The sequence below is a fragment of the Sphaeramia orbicularis genome, chromosome 16 (genome assembly GCF_902148855.1).
Source record: "Sphaeramia orbicularis chromosome 16, fSphaOr1.1, whole genome shotgun sequence".
NCBI lineage: Eukaryota > Metazoa > Chordata > Actinopteri > Kurtiformes > Apogonidae > Sphaeramia > Sphaeramia orbicularis.
The window spans coordinates 35602964-35621776 of NC_043972.1; the positions used below are offsets into that span (position 1 = coordinate 35602964).

Below are 18813 nucleotides of genomic sequence, written 5' to 3' on the forward strand. Positions count from 1 at the left end.
GAGAAACTTACACTTTTAATACTTCACTGGCCAAACTGGCTAATAATGATAACAGCAGGATGTAGAATTTTACAAGCAGGGTTTATTCTTTGAGATGATAATTAAGCAAAATATTACTTTTTCTTAATGTTCACTTGTAAGGACAATCATCTCTTATTATCATTGTAAATTACCCTCAGTTAGACATTCACTCTGCTGAACAATAAATGGAAAAAACTAAAACATATTGTTCAAAACCAGTTTTCTATGCATATCAACATACTCTTCTTGTACACACAGTAGTTGATGTTTTGATGGCAGTCCTAACAGGTCCACAGGGCAAACTCAAGCCTTCCCATCACTCTGTCACTTATAGTGGCTACCCCCCCTCCGGGAAATACAAACACACTGCTGCTTGTTTTTTTTAACATGTTTTAACAAATTTTTAATTTCTCCTGATGGTAGGTACACTGATACACCTTAATAAAGGCCTGGTATTCTGTGGGGAAACATCAGAAGCATAATGTCCAGTTTGTAAACCAAGAACAAAATCCACAATGACATTGCAAAAATACATTCTCCAACAAAGACCACTTTAATAAAAACATTAAATACCTACACCTTAAGTTATATTGGAGAAAGTTATTCAAGTATCGCTCTCCAAGGCGATTACAAAAATCTGTCAACACTGCAAAGTTACAGTATATAGCTGTTAATAAATAATGTTGAAATACAAACACTTGGATATGTACTAATGGTGTCTTTATGACACTAAACTGAGGTAGTCAAGAAAAGATACATCTGTGACCTATAACAGTTCAGTGGCACATAGATTATAGAGATCAGAGTTTGAAAAAAAAGGCCAGAAGTCTTGTATTAAGTTACCCATAAATAACCCAGTAAAGTATCCACACCCATCATACTGTATACTGATAATAATCTCACACGTTCACAGGCATTCATTATGGCCTCGGCTTCAGATTCTCTTTGGTCAGGTGTGTTTCTGTCACATTCCTATTATGTTGCTGACAGTGATGGACAAAAACAGGGCTGCAAGAAAGGAAATACAAAAAGTCAAAGAGCAGAGTTGTGACTAACTATTCATACTGTGAGTATACGTGTACAGTGTGTGTGATGTGCATGTTACCTGTCGCTTCTGTATGCAGTTTGGAGCCGTCAGCACTGGTAACTTTGCAGGAAATAAATGTTTTTCTGTCTTCCTTTTTATCCAGGAATGACTCAAGCACCACTGTGCTTCCCAATGAGATGGGACTGGGAAACAACACAAATGTGTGTTATAGAAAAATGACCAACCTGATAATAAAATCTCTGCAGTGTCAACATTTTATGTGGTGCAAGTCCACGACTTCCTGGTTTCAAATGAGTATTATTGCATTAATGTGGTAATATATAGTATTGATATTCCAAACTCTCAGCATCAGGGGAAGGCATGTTACTCTCTGATGCTGGTCAGAGGCCTCGTGGAGGTAGTTTTCCTCATCATAGGAGACCGGCAGGGAGACTTATTGCTCCCTCTAGTGGTCAAATAAATCCAATGGCCCGTTGGTGTAAAAAGTATCCCTTCACATTCACTACAATCCAATACATCTGTTTCTTTGGCATAACTTCATAGCACTTTAATCTAAACACTGTAATGATAACCTGAAGTCATTTCTTAATATATTAAAGTCCAAATACCACATACAGCCCTTTAGGTCAAGAGGGCATTTATAGTCTTTATCTGATAAAACTGTATGTTAATAAATAAACAGAATGTTTAAATTAAACTAACATTAATTTTTCACATAATAATGGAAATTATTAGTTGATGGATTGTTGAATAACGGCAATACAAACATTCAGTCTGCTGGGGAAGATATGGTGAAAAATAAGTTATTTTTAGAAAACAAATAAATGTGTGTCGTGTGTGCAAATCGTTCTGGTACCTGCGGTAGTTGATGTTGAGATTTGCAGTCAAAACCAGCCCAGAGAGATAAGTAGCATGTGTCCCTGCCACAGAATCGATCATAGTGGCTATTGCTCCACCATGGACATGGCTACGAATAAACACATGTACACACACAGAGTTTACACAGTACTCCCGTCATCACACATCAAATCTGAAGATTCCTTAGTGACTTTAAAAGGTGTTGATATAATCAAAATATTTCAGCCAAGCACATTACAACTCAGAAATTATTTTTAATCATTTTTCAGTCCATCAACCTAAATCATCCTGGGCGATTGCTCTAAATGTGATGAAGATCAGGAGGTCTCACAAATATGTTTACAAACAAATGTATTTAATAACTCTGGGGTTAGTTCTGATATGCACCGTAGCATAAAGGTGATATATAATACACATGAACAGTGATCCTACCCTGGTGGCCCCTCCAGCAGATGACCAGCTTGGAAAACACACACACACTTCTGTTCTTCTTTGTTGACAAACACAACATACTCAAAAGCTGCTCCTTGTTGTTTAATGTTCCGGGTAAAGAGACGAGCTTTAGACTGAATGATCTTACTGAGATACACTCCACCTGAGGAAAAAAAAACACACACACAGCAGCTAAGAGAACAGGGTTGCAATAAAAAAGAAAAAAACTATAGTCAGGGCGCTTGCTCTTTATCCAAATAAAAATTCCAGACTTTTTCTAAAGTGCTATTTTTTCCCCAAGACCTTGAATTTATCTACTTTTATACTTGTGTGCCAACTTTTTTGGTTGAGATTGTACCTGTTGTGTGTTGTAGAAAAATTCATTTTAATAAATGTATGAATGAGTGAATGCATAATTTGCAGTAAATTATGTTTTACTGACAAATACGTTTTTTAAACATATGAAAATCACAAGTTTCACTAGGATCACTCCAGTACAGACCAACTAGTGAAATCATATCAGCTTTTTTATATGCTTTATTTCTTATCTTACAAGATTATTTGCCTTTGAGCATACTCTAAAATTTGACTATGAGAGAAACTTTTTCCATAGTTTATTAAGACTTTCACTAGGGCTGCACAATTAATCGATTTTAAATCGAAATCGGATATTTTAATTAGGACAATTTTTTAAAAAGGGAAATCATCAAATCGATGTCATCTCTCTCGTGCCTACCGGCCACGCACCACCGGGCTACTGTAGGCTCTTCCTCCTATCTGTGACAGCCGTCTTTCACAGAAATCTATGTAATGACCGGACTTCAAATCTGTTCATGAGCCCGCAGTAGTGAAACCAATATAAGCCATGGCTTCACGCGCGGATCCCGCAATTCAAATATAACTGCATGGGGATCACTCATCTTACGTGGTCCACACACGCATGACTGATGCCTGTCTTATATTGGTGTCACTTCTGTGGGCCCAGATACCCCAAAAAGGAAAAAAAAAAAATTATAATTAATTTAGTTCTCTTACTTGCTAAATTTTTCATTCACAAATGTAAGTTCTGTGACATAAAACCAAATATTTATTTTTTGAAAGATGTTGAACTTTATTCAAAGCTGTTAGATAAATCTGGAAACAAAAAGGTATCAGTATTTGCTCTGATTTGGACATTGTATTGTAGTGTATTCCCCCTGGCAAACTTGTTATGTTATTTTCTTGTTGTATACATTGTTTGTATACTCTACTTCATTCAATAAAGATTTAATGAAGAAAAAAAAAAACTTCTGTGGGCCCATCACATGATACCATCACAGATTTGAGGTAGGGAGCAGTGGCTTGCATTGTGGGCTGCTCACAAGAATGACATGCTGGCTTCTGCTGTCTTTTGTAGTTTTACCCAAAAATCAAAATCGAAAATTGAGTTTTTAGAAGAAAAAATCGGAATTTTATTTTTTGCCAAAATCATGCAGCCCTAACTTTCACACAAAATTCCAGACTTTTCAAGGTCTGGTAATCAGCGTTTCTAAATTCCATACTTTTTAAGACTTTCAAGACCTGTGCAAGCATCCTGTGTATTGCAAATATTTAGACATTGTACGATATTAGTCACAACTTTAATGGGAATGGTAAAATCATATTATACATATATTAAAAAACGCAGAAAAAAAAAGAAACGTTTGACATGAGTGAATGAAACTTCATATAATACACAAGATACAATGTTCCACTTTTCCAAATTATGAGTTGGATTGAATTTCAAGTAAATTCTAAGTACTAGTTAAAACATCTTTGTATTTGAAGATTCTTCTTTTACTAAACAGACAATGAATGTAGTTTTGCGAAGTGTATAATTCAGTACAACATCTACCAAAATCAAATGCAAAGATGTTTTGACTAAATAGGTCTTTAGTTGGAAAATCCATGTCCAAAGCATATTCAGTCATAAAAACACCTGGAATAGAAACTGAACTTGTACCTGTAGCATATTTCAGGATGCGGTTGTAGCTTGGCAGTCTCCTCCAAGGCCCAGGTTGTTTCTCTCCTTCTGTCTCCACCTCACATAGACTGTTATAGTGCTCGTACAGACGCATCATGTCTGGGCCCCATGAGGAGTTAGGAAGGCTGAGGTCTCGGGGCTTGGGGAACAAAAAACTCTGGAGTGCCTGTCAAACAAACAAATGCACTGTAAAGTTAAGTTTAGCCATGGGTAGTGTTGAGCTGCAGTGTTTAACGACAAAAGGAACTGGCTAAATACAAAAATCATCTTTGGGTTAATGTATGTTGTGTTAGGTAGCCTACTTGAAGGGTTTTTTAATAAATGAACATTTAAAGTGACATTATTATGGAACCATTCAACTGTTAAAAGGCACTTGGACAAAAAAAAAGACAAAACTAATGATCTATTTACCTTTGCTGGCTTATAATGAACATTAATATTTACAGAGCATGAGGACAACATTAATATCTGTAAGAATGTTCCATTTTAACCCTCAAAGACCTAAATAATCACCAGTGACCATTTACTGATCAGAAATGCTTAATAACTTTTTTAACTATCAACACATTTTGATATCTCAGGTCAAATTCAGTTTATCAGCTTTTCATCATCCTTCAGCCAGAGGCTCCATAGTGAACGTAGAAACACCATCATCTTCTGCAACACTGAGTCACCAGTAAAGTTTATATAGATGAAATGACATGAGCTGTAGAAACTTGATTTTTTTTTTAATCAGAAAAAGATATATTTTGCCAAAAAAAAAAAGTCACCGTTTCTTCAGTTTTCGGTTTTGATGTAATAACCTTCCAATTTACACTGAGTTTTTATAAACATCTACACAATCAGAAATTTAATATAGAAAAATACCTGATTTTCACCAAATACAGAAGTAGTATTATAATACATGGTGACAAATCTCTTAACAGTTTATTTGTAGAGAGAACCACACATGGATGTTGCCACATGAATAGTTCTAGGTTTTAAAGGTTTGTATTCAACTTTTTATGGTGTTTAATCACCTTGTATGTTGTTTGGCTGTATTCTCTGTAAATCATTCATATTTGGTTATCTGCAATCCCTTCCATGTGTGCTATGTTTCTAAATCTACACTTTTAGTTCAGTCTGTGTTGTGTTTTGTCATGGAAAAGTACAGTCACAGGATGACAACAGAGAGACATATGGAAGGAATGATGCACAAAGGGCACCAGGTCAAACATTAGCCCGTTCATTTACAGCTCTGTTTCCTCTTAAGTGTTGACATCCTTCCACCGTGGGTCACCTACCGCCGTGGTGCAGAGCAGACTGGCCCTGTGTGTGGACCCTGGACCTGGGGGACATGGAGTCCTGGTGGTAAGTCCTGAACCGAGTCTAAGGAAGCCCTTGAACATTTGACCGAGGCTCCTCGCCATTTCAGCGTTTCCCTTCTGGATAATACTCACAGACAACTCAGCTGACTGACATTAAGTATCGCATTTACCGAACATAAGACTTGTAACAGTAACGCTACCGTATCTCTATACTTAGAATAAACACCAGGTAAAAGTTGAGCCTCATGATGCTACATACCATACCACCAGAGCAGTCATGTCTTCTTCGGTGGTTTTATTATCGGACTTCGACCAACGTACATCTGCAATGTTGCCACCTACAGGTGATGTTTTGTAATGTCACCATCCTGACTTTATGAATAGGCAATTACACTATGACAGGGGTGTCAAACTCATTTTAGTTCAGGGGTCACATACAGCCTAATATGATATAAAGTGGGCCGGACCAGTAAAATAATATAAATAATAGGATAAGAACTTATAAATAATGTCAACTCCCAAGTTTTTTTCTCCGTTTTTGAGTGAAAAAAGTCAAATTTGTAAGAAAAATCTGTGCAATTTCAACTATATTACGCCTTAGTTTATCATTTATACATATGCATCACAACTTACAGATCACAGTGGATCTACAAATACACAAAACATTTAGCAAGAGGCAATATTGTTAAAATTCCACATACTTCTCTTAAGAAATGTCAGGTTATTCACATTTTTTGCAAAAGGCTAATCTGTAAATGTAAACTTTTTTGTGTAATTTTACTTTTTTTTAAACACTACAACAAAGAGAAAAAAAAAAGTAGTTTTCATTATTTATAGGTTATTATGATAATATTTTACTGCTCTGACCCACTTGAGATTGAATTGACCTAAAATGATTCCAACATCTTTGATTGTTAATATCTTAGTGTAATTTCTGCATTTCACAAATTCATCCCAGGGGACAAATTGGACCGTTTGGTGGGCTGGATTTGGCCCCCGGGCAGCATGTTTGACACCTGTACACTATGAGGTTAATGATATGACAAATCCAATTTATTACCCAGAAACTGGAGGGGAAGTGTCTGTTTATTTCTTTCTTTCTTTCTTTGTTAACACTGTAGCAGCAAAACTATTGGTTGAATTCATACTAAATTGGGTTTATAGACTGCCAGTGACCCAGAATAGATGTCATTACATTTTGGGAAAAGTAGGTCAAAGTTTCCATTTTTTTTAATGAATTTTTAAAAAATCTTTTTTCTTTTCTCCCCATTTACTTATAATGGGTGAAATTTCAAATGTCTGTAGCAGCAAAACTATTGGTTGAATTCATACCAAATTTGGTTTATAGATTGCCAATGATCCAGAATAGATGTGGTTACATTTTGGAAATGTAGGTCAAAGTTCAAATTTTTTATGCATTTTTAAAATCTTTTTTCTTCTCCCATTTATTTGGAATGGGTGAAGTTTCAAATGTCTATAAAAACATCAAATTTGTTTAAAGTTACTCCATACTTGGTACTTATATAGAGGCAATTGATATGCTGACATCAGTACACACATAGACATGATGACATCAGCTGGATCGATGCCAAAATAAGCTACAATACATGCAAGGAGAGGGGCTTTTTTGGTGTCAGGCACTTCTTGTTTTGTTTTGGTGTGAAAAAAGCAAAATTGATGAACATTTTTACTTTAACAAGCTGTTTTGAACAACCTGAATTTTTAAAAGAAGAATTTGTGGAATTTTAATATTATGCCTTTTACTAAATGCTTTGTGCCTTTGTTCCACTGTGATCTGTAAGTTGTAATGCACATGTAATAATAATAATAATACAAATAAAAGCCATAATTAGGGATTAGATTTCTATAGAACTTTTCAAGGTGCCCAAAGCGCTTTATGTCATTGATCTATTATTCATTCGCTCTCACATTCACACTCTTGTGGTATGGAAATGAGAAGCGTCGGCAAACAATACTGTTCAAATTGCACTTCTACTTTTTAGCACTAAAACAAAGACAAACATTTGGAGTTATTATTTATATGTTACCATGCTATTATTATACAGATCCAGCCCCTTGAGATCAAACTGGGCTGTATATGGCCGCTGAAATAGAAAGAATTGGACACCCCTGCTTTAAAGGCATTAAAATGTGTATTAGTAACTCTACAGAGATCACAAAACCTTCTCTAACCCTTAATCAGCCATTTCTATGCTGCTCTTCATTCACTCAACTGGTAGCTGCCTTCTTCAGCTGTCTGTAAAGAAACAACATAAAATCATACCTTGGATTAGATGGCATGTATTTATTTGGCGTGGACATTAGTAGCATTGGAACTGGAGCATGCAGTATAAGGACCATATTAAATGCTTATCTACAGGGGTCATTTTAAAGAGTCAGGAAGATATCACATGTGAGAACAGTGCTATTTCTCTTTCAGCCATAGTTTAACGTCTATTGAAAATATTAAAACTGCTTTCATCTTTGTGAGTATTTCCACACTTGGCTTCCTTTAACAGAGAAGGCTAATTGTCCAGATGAGGTTCTGCACCTCGTTACACAACACTTAACATTTACTGAGGCCCATGTATTGACTCTGTTCAGCTGCTGATGCTGTGAAGCAACTAATTTAGTAAAGGAGGAGCATGGCCTCATAGGCATATAAAAATATTAATGAAAGTTCCCAAACGGACTATTCAACAATCAGCCATAACATTATGACCACTGACAAGCAAAGTGGTATTAACTTTGAACATTATTACCATTTGTTTAATATTGTGCAGGTTCCCATTTTTCCACAAAAACAGTTCTGACCCGAGGCCTGGACACCACCAGACCTCTGAAGTTGTGCTGTGGTATCTGGACCAAGACGTTAGCAGCAGATCAGTGAAGTCCTGGAAGCAGAGAGCTGGACCTCCATGGATCAGATTTATTTGTCCAACACCTCCCACAGATGATTAGTTGTCTTGGTATCGGGATGTCCTTCCTCAGTCAGTCCATTTTTGGTCGATACTAACCACTGCAGACCAGGAACAAACAACAAGACCTGCAGTTGTGGAGATGCTCTGACCCAGTCATCACCGTTACAGTATGGAGCTGGTCAGTCACTCAGTCCCTTATGTTACCCATTTTGCTGTTTCCAACAAATCAGCTTCGAGGACTAAATGTTCAGTTGCTGCCTAATATATCCAGCCCAGTGAAAAGTTCCATTGTAATGAAACAATCAATATTATTACAACTTCTCCTGTCAGTGTTCATGTTAAGGCTAATTAGTGTACTGTGTTTTTTCAAGATGTGACAATGATGCAGTTGCAGTGTTTTTTTATTGTCTGACAATATAGTGATTTGACAGGTTTTATAGTTCTTACAGTAATGCAATATGTGAGAATATCAATATCATGGAATGTGCTGAATTTACTTTCGAATAAATCTGAAGCAATTAGGAGTTCAGTTTTTGTAAATATTCACTTGTTCGTAAAGGTGTGAGTCTAAATATCTAACACTGTCACCTTCACTTCACCTTCTTCTGTAACAGTTAGCTGGGTTAACAACTTCACAATGACTATATTAAAGGTGATTTTATGACTTGGTCACATTTGTTCAGCTAGTCTTCAAATGTTGACATCTTCTGCTAGTTTTAAGGGCAGGCCACAAATGAATGAATGGTGGATGTCGCCACTGACAGGTGCCAACCCTGTTGTGTCAACATTCTGATTTAATGAAGTGTTTACACTTGCGATATGTGACCCGATTTTGGCCCCACTTCTGATGAGTCACTTCTGATGAACTTCTAAGATCATTAACCCATAAAGACCCAGTATGACTTTTGCGACAGTTCCCAAATTATTTTTTTTATCTCTATTATTAATATTTCTTCAGTGATTTATCACCATTCATTCTAATATTATGTTCTGTATTTTGCTTTTTTAAGTGAAAACCATCAACTTTCCTATATTTAATTTACTGATCATAGATATGCCAAAGAGCTCAGATTAAAGTGGAGGGTCATTATATCCAAAACAGAGAAAAATGAAGAAAAAGTGACTTTATTAGTAATATATATCATTAACTGAACATAAAACAAGTGTCTACAACTACTGTCATTGCTCAGACTCCATGGGTTTTACTGGTGAATCAATGTTGAAGATGACGGTGTTTCCATGTTCATTACAGAGCCTCTGAACGTCCAAATGGATCATATCTGATGACCATGAAAAGATGACAAATTGCATTTTACACCAATTATTTACATGTATTGATAGTATTAATTGGTCAACAGGTATTTAATATTTTAGATCAGTAGATGCTTTTGGTCGCCAATGTATGTTTGGGTGTTTATGGGTTAACTTATTTCTTAATTTGAGTTGCCATGTTGTGGAAAAATCCTCCAATTATGACAAACAGCCTACTTACTGATACCTCTACTAGTGTTCAACCTATTACATCTACAAAGACTGAGGCAAACAGACAATTTATTAACAATTTATTGGCATTTAATGTTGGTTTCTTGTGTTATTTCATATTGAAAACAACTGCAGGCCTGAAGTTCTGCTAGATACAACATTTACATTATTCATTTCAAAATAACCTTAAAAAAACAATATCTAAATAGTAGCCAGTGTCATTACTCCATGTTGTTTTGTTGCTAGTGAGAAGTGCACACAAGTCTGGCCATAATTTGACCATTTATGTTCTCAAACACCATATATAAAATTAACCTTAAGTTGTGTATTTAAAAAAGGGATTTTTAAAGTAACAGAGGAAGTGATAAACATGTAACCAAATGTCCCGAGATATTTTTAAAGATAATTCAAGCAGCAAAATCATTGTACTAAAGAAAATGGAACACACATCATGTATATTAAACATGTTTTGAGCACATTTTGTTTTAATATTGTAGGCAAATTGTGGGACATCAGTCAGCATGAAACCTGATGTTTCTGCACTAGGGGGAGGTAGAGGAACACGCCTCAGAACTGTACATAAGACAGTGGCTTTTATTTCTCTGTAAAGTGCCATAATAAAACACTATATTTTCCAGTTTAATTTGACAGACATTGAAGAATAAAGAGTCCATTAGGATCATACAGAGAACCAGTCAGATGAGATTTTATAACATGTAACTGAGATGCCACTGGAAAAAAATGTGTTAAATACTTTGGCAAATTAAAATGTGATATAACCAAATAAAACCACAGATATACTGTAGGTTTAATTGGTAAACAATTACACCGAACATAAGAGAACATGAAACTATGTGGTAGTCACACAGGTTTCACTGAAGGGAAGGGCAGAGAAAATATGCCTCTGGCAAGTGGATATGGTTTTACACAATGTAGTTTTACCAGTTCATCAGGAAAAGTATTCATGAAGTAAAAATATCATGTGATGGAAGCTGAAGAAAGGCAAGATGACTTCATTTCTGAGCGTCAGGAATTCCACACAGCTTCCTACAAAATTAAAAACAAATAAATGTCAATAAACTGTGCAGAGATGTGGGAGGGTGGTGTTTTAACTATACAATATAGCACACTAAATACCACATAAAACAATAAAACACAAAAATACTGTGTGTTTCTGACCTTTAACGTCATGTTTAACTATAAGTTCTCTTTCAAAAATGCACATATTCAGTCCTGTGCTTCTACATGTTCATTTTTACAAAATCATTATGCAGTGTTTCTTTTTCAAGTGTATACATTTATTGCCATGCCATTAGCACTTATCTTTCACTTTGTTTATCTTGTACTGCCTCATTGGGTGTACATTCAATCGCTACCCATGCATTAATGATGTGCTGTACTTCTCTGTTTCCAATCATTTTAATGCACTCAGGTATAACAGGGTTCCTACAGGTTTCTACAGGTTAAATTTAAGACTTTTTAAGACCATTTTAAGACTACTTAGAACAGAATTTAATGCCCATTTCACAGCCATACAGGCAAAAATTTGCGACTTCTCAAATTTAGGAAAATGCATTTATTTACTCCAGTGCATTGATTCCCACTGTTCAGAGTCAATTCTCACTGGGGGCTGCAAAGTTAGCAATAATTGGTTCTTTATTTCAATATAAATTGCCAGGTTGGAACTGGTGGAACTGAGTCGACTAACGTTACTTTCTTTGCAGTTTACACATTTAACAGACACATCTAAACACAATACAGCCAACAAGTTGATGGCAACATAATTTAAGACCTACCATATTAAATTTAATACCCTTTAAAGACTTTTTAAATAGTGTTGAATGCAGATTTGCAAATTCAGACTTTTAAAACTTTTTAAGAGCCCACAAGAACTCTGTATGAGTTCTGTTGAGCAGAAACTATAAAAAAAAATGTACAGGAAATTACTGCAATCACTGCACTGAATAGGCTATTGTATACATTTTTGGGACTACAGTTCTCAGTTTGTGTCGAATTTTCTTATCACATCAAAGCATCCATTGGGTTTATCTGTACATGAAGAGGAAGAAGCAGATGCATGCAGAATACATGGCATTTGCATCACTCTGTGCAACAGTGTAAATATGCAAGTGTAATAAATACCTTTTTCCTTGTTCAAACAGTTCCAAAAATACAACAAGGTCTGATATGCAAATAAACAACAGCTGTTTTTTTGTACTGCTTTGACTGATATTCCACTCCATGTGTACTGTACATGATATCTTACCGTGCCTCTGCGTTGGATGTATCTGCAAAGGCACAAATAGCCTTGTCACGATTCAAAATCTGTTCTTTCAAATTCTGAATGTCCTCCTGGGCCTTCCCTTTAGCCTCTTCATGATCAGCTAAGGACAGAGTGCAACAGGAAAAAAAATATGACTACTACACTGAAAGTATGGAAGAGAATTTCCAAATTAAAAGACAGCTGATTGATTTTAGATGAAAATGAATGACTGCTTTAATTGCAATTTTAAGCCAAGATTTCAACACATACAAAACTAAATGAAGAGTAACAAAAGAGTAGGCTGTCTGAAAGGATATGTGATGACACTGCAGGTTTATGGGAGGAGGTATTTTGGTACCTGAGAGTCCTGTACACTTTGTAAAACACTAACACAGTGGTTCACAACCTTTTTTAGCTCATGACCCCATTTTAACATCATAAATTTCTGGTGACCCCAGACATTCAAAATATTTTTTTTTGCTAAAAGGATTTTTTTTTTGATCATGTAATAGTTTGCTATACTATGTTGCAAATAAACGTTAATTTTAGATGACATTTAGTCTATATAATATATATTATTATGGATACAGGCAGTAAAGCCAGGTGTAGATTACTGCACAAAGGGTGAATTTTATTTCCCTTGGTCAGGATATGTACAGTCAGTCCAGCTTGGATTTACAAGGCTGACGATTAATACTGAACAAACAATAACTCAAACTATGAATTATGGAAGAGCTGCAGCATCTGAAACCGACCACAATGAACATTTGACAGATAAACAGTACCACAGTCCTTCAGTTTCAGCTTCACAGTTTGTCTGTTATGGATTGTGATTGTCAACTCACCATATATTTTTTATTTGTAAGTTTTTATTTTTATCAATTACTAGACATTTCAGGTGACCCCATTTGAATTTTAGGTGACCCCACGTGGGGTCCCGACCCCAAGGTTGAAAAACACTGCACTAACATGTGCCTACTTTATCAATCAGATCAAAACAAAGTCTGACTGAAGTGACTAGACAGTAGTCTCTCATTTACACGTCTAGGTCTGATTAAAATGAGTGAATATTTGACTAAAACACTGTAGGCAGGTAACTTCCTGCTGTGCTGTGAGAAATGTAAATGAAAGCCTCCTTTACCTTTGTATTTGGCGATTGACTCTGTAATTTCTGTCTTCTTTTTGTCTGCCTCTTCCTGTGAATTAAGGCAGGATGATGCACAAGGACAAAGACAGGAGATTTCAGTTACAAAACACAAACAATGAAAGACAGACACATGTTCTTCTGTGAGCTGAGACAGGATGGTGCACCAAAGCACAGACAGGACAGTTTCATACACACACCTTATATGTGAGTACTGACAGGTTTAGCTCATACAGTGTGTGTGAGCTGATACACGCTCACAGAGAAGTGATACTAGCTGTGATTCATGTTCGGATTTTAGGGCAACAAATACTGTGTGTACGTGCGTCTCTTGCCTTTTCCTTGTTGCACGTCTGCAGACTGGCCTCAAACTCCTGCGTCGCTTTTTCAACCTCTTCCTTCTTCTTCTTCATGTCGTCTATGTTTTTGTTCACGCCATTCAGCTGATTTTTCACAGTCTGAATTTTGCTTTTCACCTCGAGGATGGCTTGCTCTTTCTTCGTGATCTCCACTGACGTCTCCATCATGTGCGTCCTCAGCCCGTGCAGGTACAACTCCTGACGGAAAGCCTGGAAGGCCAGAACACCCATTACACCCACGCTCACGACGACGGAGAAAATCGCCAGCTTCATGGTGGTCCAGAGGTAGATCAAGGCTGAGTCGACGGCTCCTGACTAGTAAAAGCTTTTCCTGTGCTTCATTCCCTGCTCTGTGTCGTCAGTCGCGCACCTGTCCTCGTGCCGTGCCCTCTCATCTGCAGATCCTGTTTTGTTACCTGCCCTACTTGTCCAACCAGCTGGGCGTGCCACTTCACTGTTCATCTATTTCCTCCTTGTTGGTACACACACACTGGCTCATCTACTTAATTAACATCATTCCCCCCTTATATTCACTTTCTATTCTTATTCTATAGATTTCTGCTGACACTTGTTCCACACTTGATCATCACTTTTTTTTTTTTTTTTTTGTGAAATTTATTTGGTTTTACAAAACAGAGAAGTGATACTAGTTATGATTCATGATTTTAGGGAAGGGAGGTAGTATAAAATTCATTTATACTACTTCTCATCAAATCCTCTCATGTTTTGGCTGTGCAAAAACCTCAGCAGAAATCTTGCTGAAATACACAAGGTCTTAAATTGCAAATGTGTACAAAACAGTTTAGAGAAATCAAAGTATCATTAGTAAGGACTGGTGCCACATGTATGTTTAAATATAAGTATGCATGAATGATTGTTATTGTATGCATGTGGGAAATCTGCAAATAAATTGCTCATTTGGGATAAATAAAGTTGTTTGAACTGAACTGAGGAATGAATGTTTTATTTCAGACATTAAAAAAAACACAACAGATACACCAACAAAAGTAAATACCTGAAGCAAATTATAACCAGAATAACAAACAAGACAAAAGAAGAAATTTATACTGTTATACAGAGGAGATACATGTGTAATCTACATCCAAAAAGCAGTAATGAAGTAAACGCCTATCTAATCCCACCCCTTTTTTCATGTGCTACAATGTTTCAGAATCCTGACATTAAACCAGTCGACCACTAATATAGTCAGTTAGAGCTCCAGCAAACCAAGAGAAAACAACAATATTATTGTTAGTTTTTCCCCTCAAACTCAAAGAATAAACGAAGAAACTTACTGTAATTCAAGCATCTATCTTATCAGAATCTTCTCTTTATAGCTCTGTGTAAACTGAATTATATTTGGGCATTGTTTCAACCCCCCATTCATCTCGTTCCATAATTCACTCCATGAATAGAAACAAAAGCTTTTCCCAGTTGTGCACATTATATTTCCCCTTTAAATTATGATTTCCTTCCCTATTAATTAATATTTTTTTAAACATTCTTTGACACAAATGACTATATGTTTTAGAAATTAAATAAAATGAGAAGGTAACATATGTGAAAGCCTTAGTGCCTTATATTCATCATAGTTTAAATGATGTTTGAGTTTTCCTTCACATGTTTCCACCAGCCTTCAAAGAAAGAAAGAAAGAAAGAAAGTGCATATATTCTGCCCATGTCACGAGAGGAAACTCAACAGTTTTTCTAGAGGGGGGAGTGGAAAGCAAAAGAAAGACGAGCAGACGCAATATGAGAGTATAAGTATGAGAATCAGCAGAAAGAGTAGTTCTGAGAGAAAGATGAACCAATGGAGAACCATGACCTCCATGGAGAACCACATGTGGAACCCTTATAATGATGATGACTACAATGAGCCCATACAGGAAAGGCTGACTAAAGCTTTTCTGACCTTCTGACCTCTGTTTAATAAGGCCCTCCAAAAGTGAGTAAAATCTAAGCACACTTTAACCCTGATCAGTGGCCACTTTAAATCAGGATGTTTTGCTTTATTTGAGTTCTTTGTTTTGGAGATTTTATTGTGGCGTGTTGACACTAAGACGCTGCTGTGTGTGTATGTGTGTGGAGTGGTAAAGGTTTTTAATTGGGTGTTTGATATTGTTTGCATGTACAGTATTATGTCTTGTTTGAGATGTGATGTTTGTAGATAACTATTTAAACACTAGATATTTACTGTCACATCTGATGTTGATGTATGTAGGCTCTATTATTTGTACACTGTGTTGTATAATTTAATTTAATTTAATTTAATTTAATTTAATTTAATTTTATTTTATTTTATTATTTGACCAAACAGCACACAGGTTTGTTAATCTTGGAATGTCACCCACATTTCCTTGTCTGTCAGCCCTTCTAAACAAGAATTAAACTCACAGTACCCCTTATCTACTGACATATTATCTATTGCCAACCTACTTGCTGTCATGTTCGCCTTGTTCAGGTGTGATCAGGGTTGGACAGCTGTCTGTAGGGCCAATAATGTGTGAGCTTCTCCAAGTCAGGAAGAGGGCGTGTTTCTGATGTTGGTCCTGGTAGACAGCGGGAAATGACACGCACCGAGCGTGATATTTCGTGTGACCCGACAGGACAGGTGAGTCAGTCACCTAGGTGAACTAGTTTTTTTTTAACCTCCTCAAACTGGGTCTGTGCAGAGAACAGCTTTGCCTGGTGGAACCCCACATGCGGTGAAGTGAAGCTGCGTCGTGAAGCAAAAAGCAGCTCCAGTTTATTCCCCTGAAGGACACAGAGCAGGCAGAAGACAGGACAGGACAACACCTGGAGGACATGAAGCTGCAGCTGACTTTACTTTTTGCCATAGTGGCCTCTGTCATCATAGTGGGGTTCATGAAAATCCGGCAGAAGGAGCAGAACAAACACGAGAAACGGAGCAAATTTGACGACATTAAGCTGCGGGTGACTGAGGATTTACTAGAGGAGTATCTGAAAGACAAAGAAGAGACACAAGACCTGCTGGAAAAGAACAAGGGGGAGCTAACTCAGCTGGGCAACTCACTGAACTCACTGAAAGCTGGATCAGACTCGAAGAAAGGAGAAGTGGACACCTGTAAGGGAAATAAGGTGGGGAAAGATTGAAAAGTATCTCCTAATGTTGTAACTTCAACAGCTCATGTCTCTGTGTGGCTCCATTTTCAATAAGGCAAAGAACCACTACCGGTCCGTCCAGCTCAGGAAGTGTCAGTCTGACAGCTTCATAAATAGCACACACTAACCAAAGCTGCAGAAATGTAACTCTGCATATTTTAGTCACTTGTTGTCACAGTGTGGTCTTGTTTGTAGTTTGTGCAGACATGATCACAGTTACAATGGAGTTTCAATTTGCTGCCAAAAATAAAGATGACATTTATACAGTTTGGACAAACTGAAGTCACTATATTAAAGTATGGGTTTGCTTTGCTGAAATGATCTTTTTGTGCGCAGAAAACTATAAATGATGAACTGGCAGCAGCACAAAGTGAATTCAATAATGTCAAAGGTGAGTAGAAGAGAGGACAGCAATTATACGCTCTTAGAAAGACCATATACCATTTCAGATGTATTTTTGATTCATTAAAGAATTGCAGTTCAAGTGATATTCTCAACCATGCTCCTTTTTTTCATGTGCCAGCTGAAGCTGAAAAGGCCAAAAGTGGATGGGAAGGAGAAAAGGCATCTCTAAAACAGACACTAGACAAAGAAAGTGCAGTGTGCAAGTTCTTAAAACCAGGATCAAAAGTAGATAAGTACGTTTACCTGACAACTAACTTTGGATTTACTTTAATTACTTAAATTCTCCATCATGATTATTGATATAATTTTTGTTCTGTTTTCATACATTTCCCTTTAATGGTGTCTTAAAGAACACTGTGCAAAGATGCTCCTAAAGTAGAAGAGGCAAAACCAGAGGAGGCAAAACCAGAGGCCCCGAAACCAGAGGAGGCAAAACCAGAGGCCCCGAAACAAGAGGAGGCAAAACCAGAGGCCCCGAAACCAGAGGAGGCAAAACCAGAGGCCCCGAAACCAGAGGAGGCAAAACCAGAGGCCCCGAAACAAGAGGAGGCAAAACCAGAAGCCCCGAAACCAGAGGAGGCAAACGCAGAGGCCCCGAAACCAGAGGAGCCCAAGCCTGAGGCCCCTAAGAATAGATAGGTATTACAGTACAACATGTATTTTTCCAATCTATGACCAACTGACTGTTTCAGAACATAGTTTGATACTTTCCACCCAGAATTCAGTGCAGTGCCTTAAAGAGACAACTAACACTAACTTCCAAGGACGACATACATATATCAAGTAAAAGTTATTTCTCTACAAAGCAAATGTAAATTGTAGGTCTTGTTGTGAAATGGTTTGTATTATAAAATAAAAAATAAAAGGTATTGTGGAAAATGATCCTTTATAGTCATTACCAGTGTAAATCAGGTAATCCCAGGGTGCAGTGCATCTGAGCACCCCCTCCTGGGAGTTTGGAAATAATTTTGTAATGTTCAAGCAGTTTCATTTGTTACAAATGTCCATTGTATATTTCTGACCTGAGTATCAACTTTCCGGGTATGAATAGTTCTTTATTCTTTGTAGATAAAAAGAAATATTACTCTAATATAATATTTACTAGATTTTTCCCACTATTTGAAACATATCTGCCATTATTTTGTTTGTGGTTTAAAAATTAATGAAGACTTGATTCTTTAAAAAATAATAATTAAACCAGGCTTTTTTTGTTTTTTACACATTAACAGCAAAACAGCAGTGATCATGCATCTTTGAGAAAACAATATAATACATGCTATAGTTTCAATGTTGAAATTATTGTGCATATTTAAGTTGCCTCATATTTGGTGGCATAACTGTCCATAACTAGATGGAGTTGTATTTACTGGAGTATTTCTTCAGTTTTTGGCACTTAATTTGAGCTTTACATCTTTGTATAGCTTTTGTAAGGATTCAACCACCGACAC

At 36.6% G+C, this 18813-nt stretch overlaps 3 protein-coding genes across 3 annotated transcripts; 1 reads left to right on the plus strand and 2 right to left on the minus strand.

Annotated features, from left to right (window-relative positions):
• Positions 1-540: 540 nt before the first annotated feature.
• Positions 541-5951, minus strand: them4 (thioesterase superfamily member 4). The gene is made up of 6 exons (XM_030157640.1): positions 5645-5951; positions 4341-4527; positions 2360-2522; positions 1926-2036; positions 1127-1251; positions 541-1029 (listed from the first exon to the last, which is right to left on the minus strand). The coding sequence occupies exons 1-6, from the start codon at positions 5768-5770 to the stop codon at positions 986-988; spliced, it is 756 nt and encodes a 251-aa protein (XP_030013500.1). The 5' UTR covers positions 5771-5951; the 3' UTR covers positions 541-985.
• Positions 5952-10134: 4183 nt separating this feature from the next.
• LOC115435319 (cilia- and flagella-associated protein 58) lies at positions 10135-14332 on the minus strand. Its single transcript, XM_030157641.1, has 4 exons — positions 13814-14332; positions 13476-13530; positions 12338-12455; positions 10135-11118 (listed from the first exon to the last, which is right to left on the minus strand). Exons 1-4 carry the CDS (start codon positions 14108-14110, stop codon positions 11085-11087), a joined length of 504 nt encoding a protein of 167 aa, XP_030013501.1. The 5' UTR covers positions 14111-14332; the 3' UTR covers positions 10135-11084.
• Positions 14333-16283: 1951 nt separating this feature from the next.
• Positions 16284-18234, plus strand: LOC115434884 (translation initiation factor IF-2). Its single transcript, XM_030157014.1, has 4 exons — positions 16284-16936; positions 17297-17351; positions 17484-17598; positions 17716-18234. Exons 1-4 carry the CDS (start codon positions 16643-16645, stop codon positions 18002-18004), a joined length of 753 nt encoding a protein of 250 aa, XP_030012874.1. The 5' UTR covers positions 16284-16642; the 3' UTR covers positions 18005-18234.
• The last annotated feature ends 579 nt before the right edge of the window (positions 18235-18813 follow it).

What these genes read in the sequence shown, in the direction of transcription:
- them4 (XM_030157640.1), bottom strand. Translation starts at nt 5,770, where the DNA reads ATGGCGAGGAGCCTCGGTCAAATGTTCAAGGGCTTCCTTAGACTCGGT. An exon ending in CATCCTGAAATATGCTACAG is followed by an intron (nt 2,523 to 4,340) that starts GTACAAGTTCAG and finishes TTTTTTCCTCAG; the next exon opens with GTGGAGTGTATCTCAGTAAG. An exon ending in CTGCTGGAGGGGCCACCAGG is followed by an intron (nt 2,037 to 2,359) that starts GTAGGATCACTG and finishes GTTTATTCGTAG; the next exon opens with CCATGTCCATGGTGGAGCAA.
- LOC115435319 (XM_030157641.1), bottom strand. Translation starts at nt 14,110, where the DNA reads ATGAAGCTGGCGATTTTCTCCGTCGTCGTGAGCGTGGGTGTAATGGGT. An exon ending in AGACGTGCAACAAGGAAAAG is followed by an intron (nt 13,531 to 13,813) that starts GCAAGAGACGCA and finishes CTTAATTCACAG; the next exon opens with GAAGAGGCAGACAAAAAGAA. An exon ending in GTCAATCGCCAAATACAAAG is followed by an intron (nt 12,456 to 13,475) that starts GTAAAGGAGGCT and finishes CTCTGTCCTTAG; the next exon opens with CTGATCATGAAGAGGCTAAA.
- LOC115434884 (XM_030157014.1), top strand. Translation starts at nt 16,643, where the DNA reads ATGAAGCTGCAGCTGACTTTACTTTTTGCCATAGTGGCCTCTGTCATC. An exon ending in ACACCTGTAAGGGAAATAAG is followed by an intron (nt 16,937 to 17,296) that starts GTGGGGAAAGAT and finishes TTTTGTGCGCAG; the next exon opens with AAAACTATAAATGATGAACT. An exon ending in TGAATTCAATAATGTCAAAG is followed by an intron (nt 17,352 to 17,483) that starts GTGAGTAGAAGA and finishes TTCATGTGCCAG; the next exon opens with CTGAAGCTGAAAAGGCCAAA.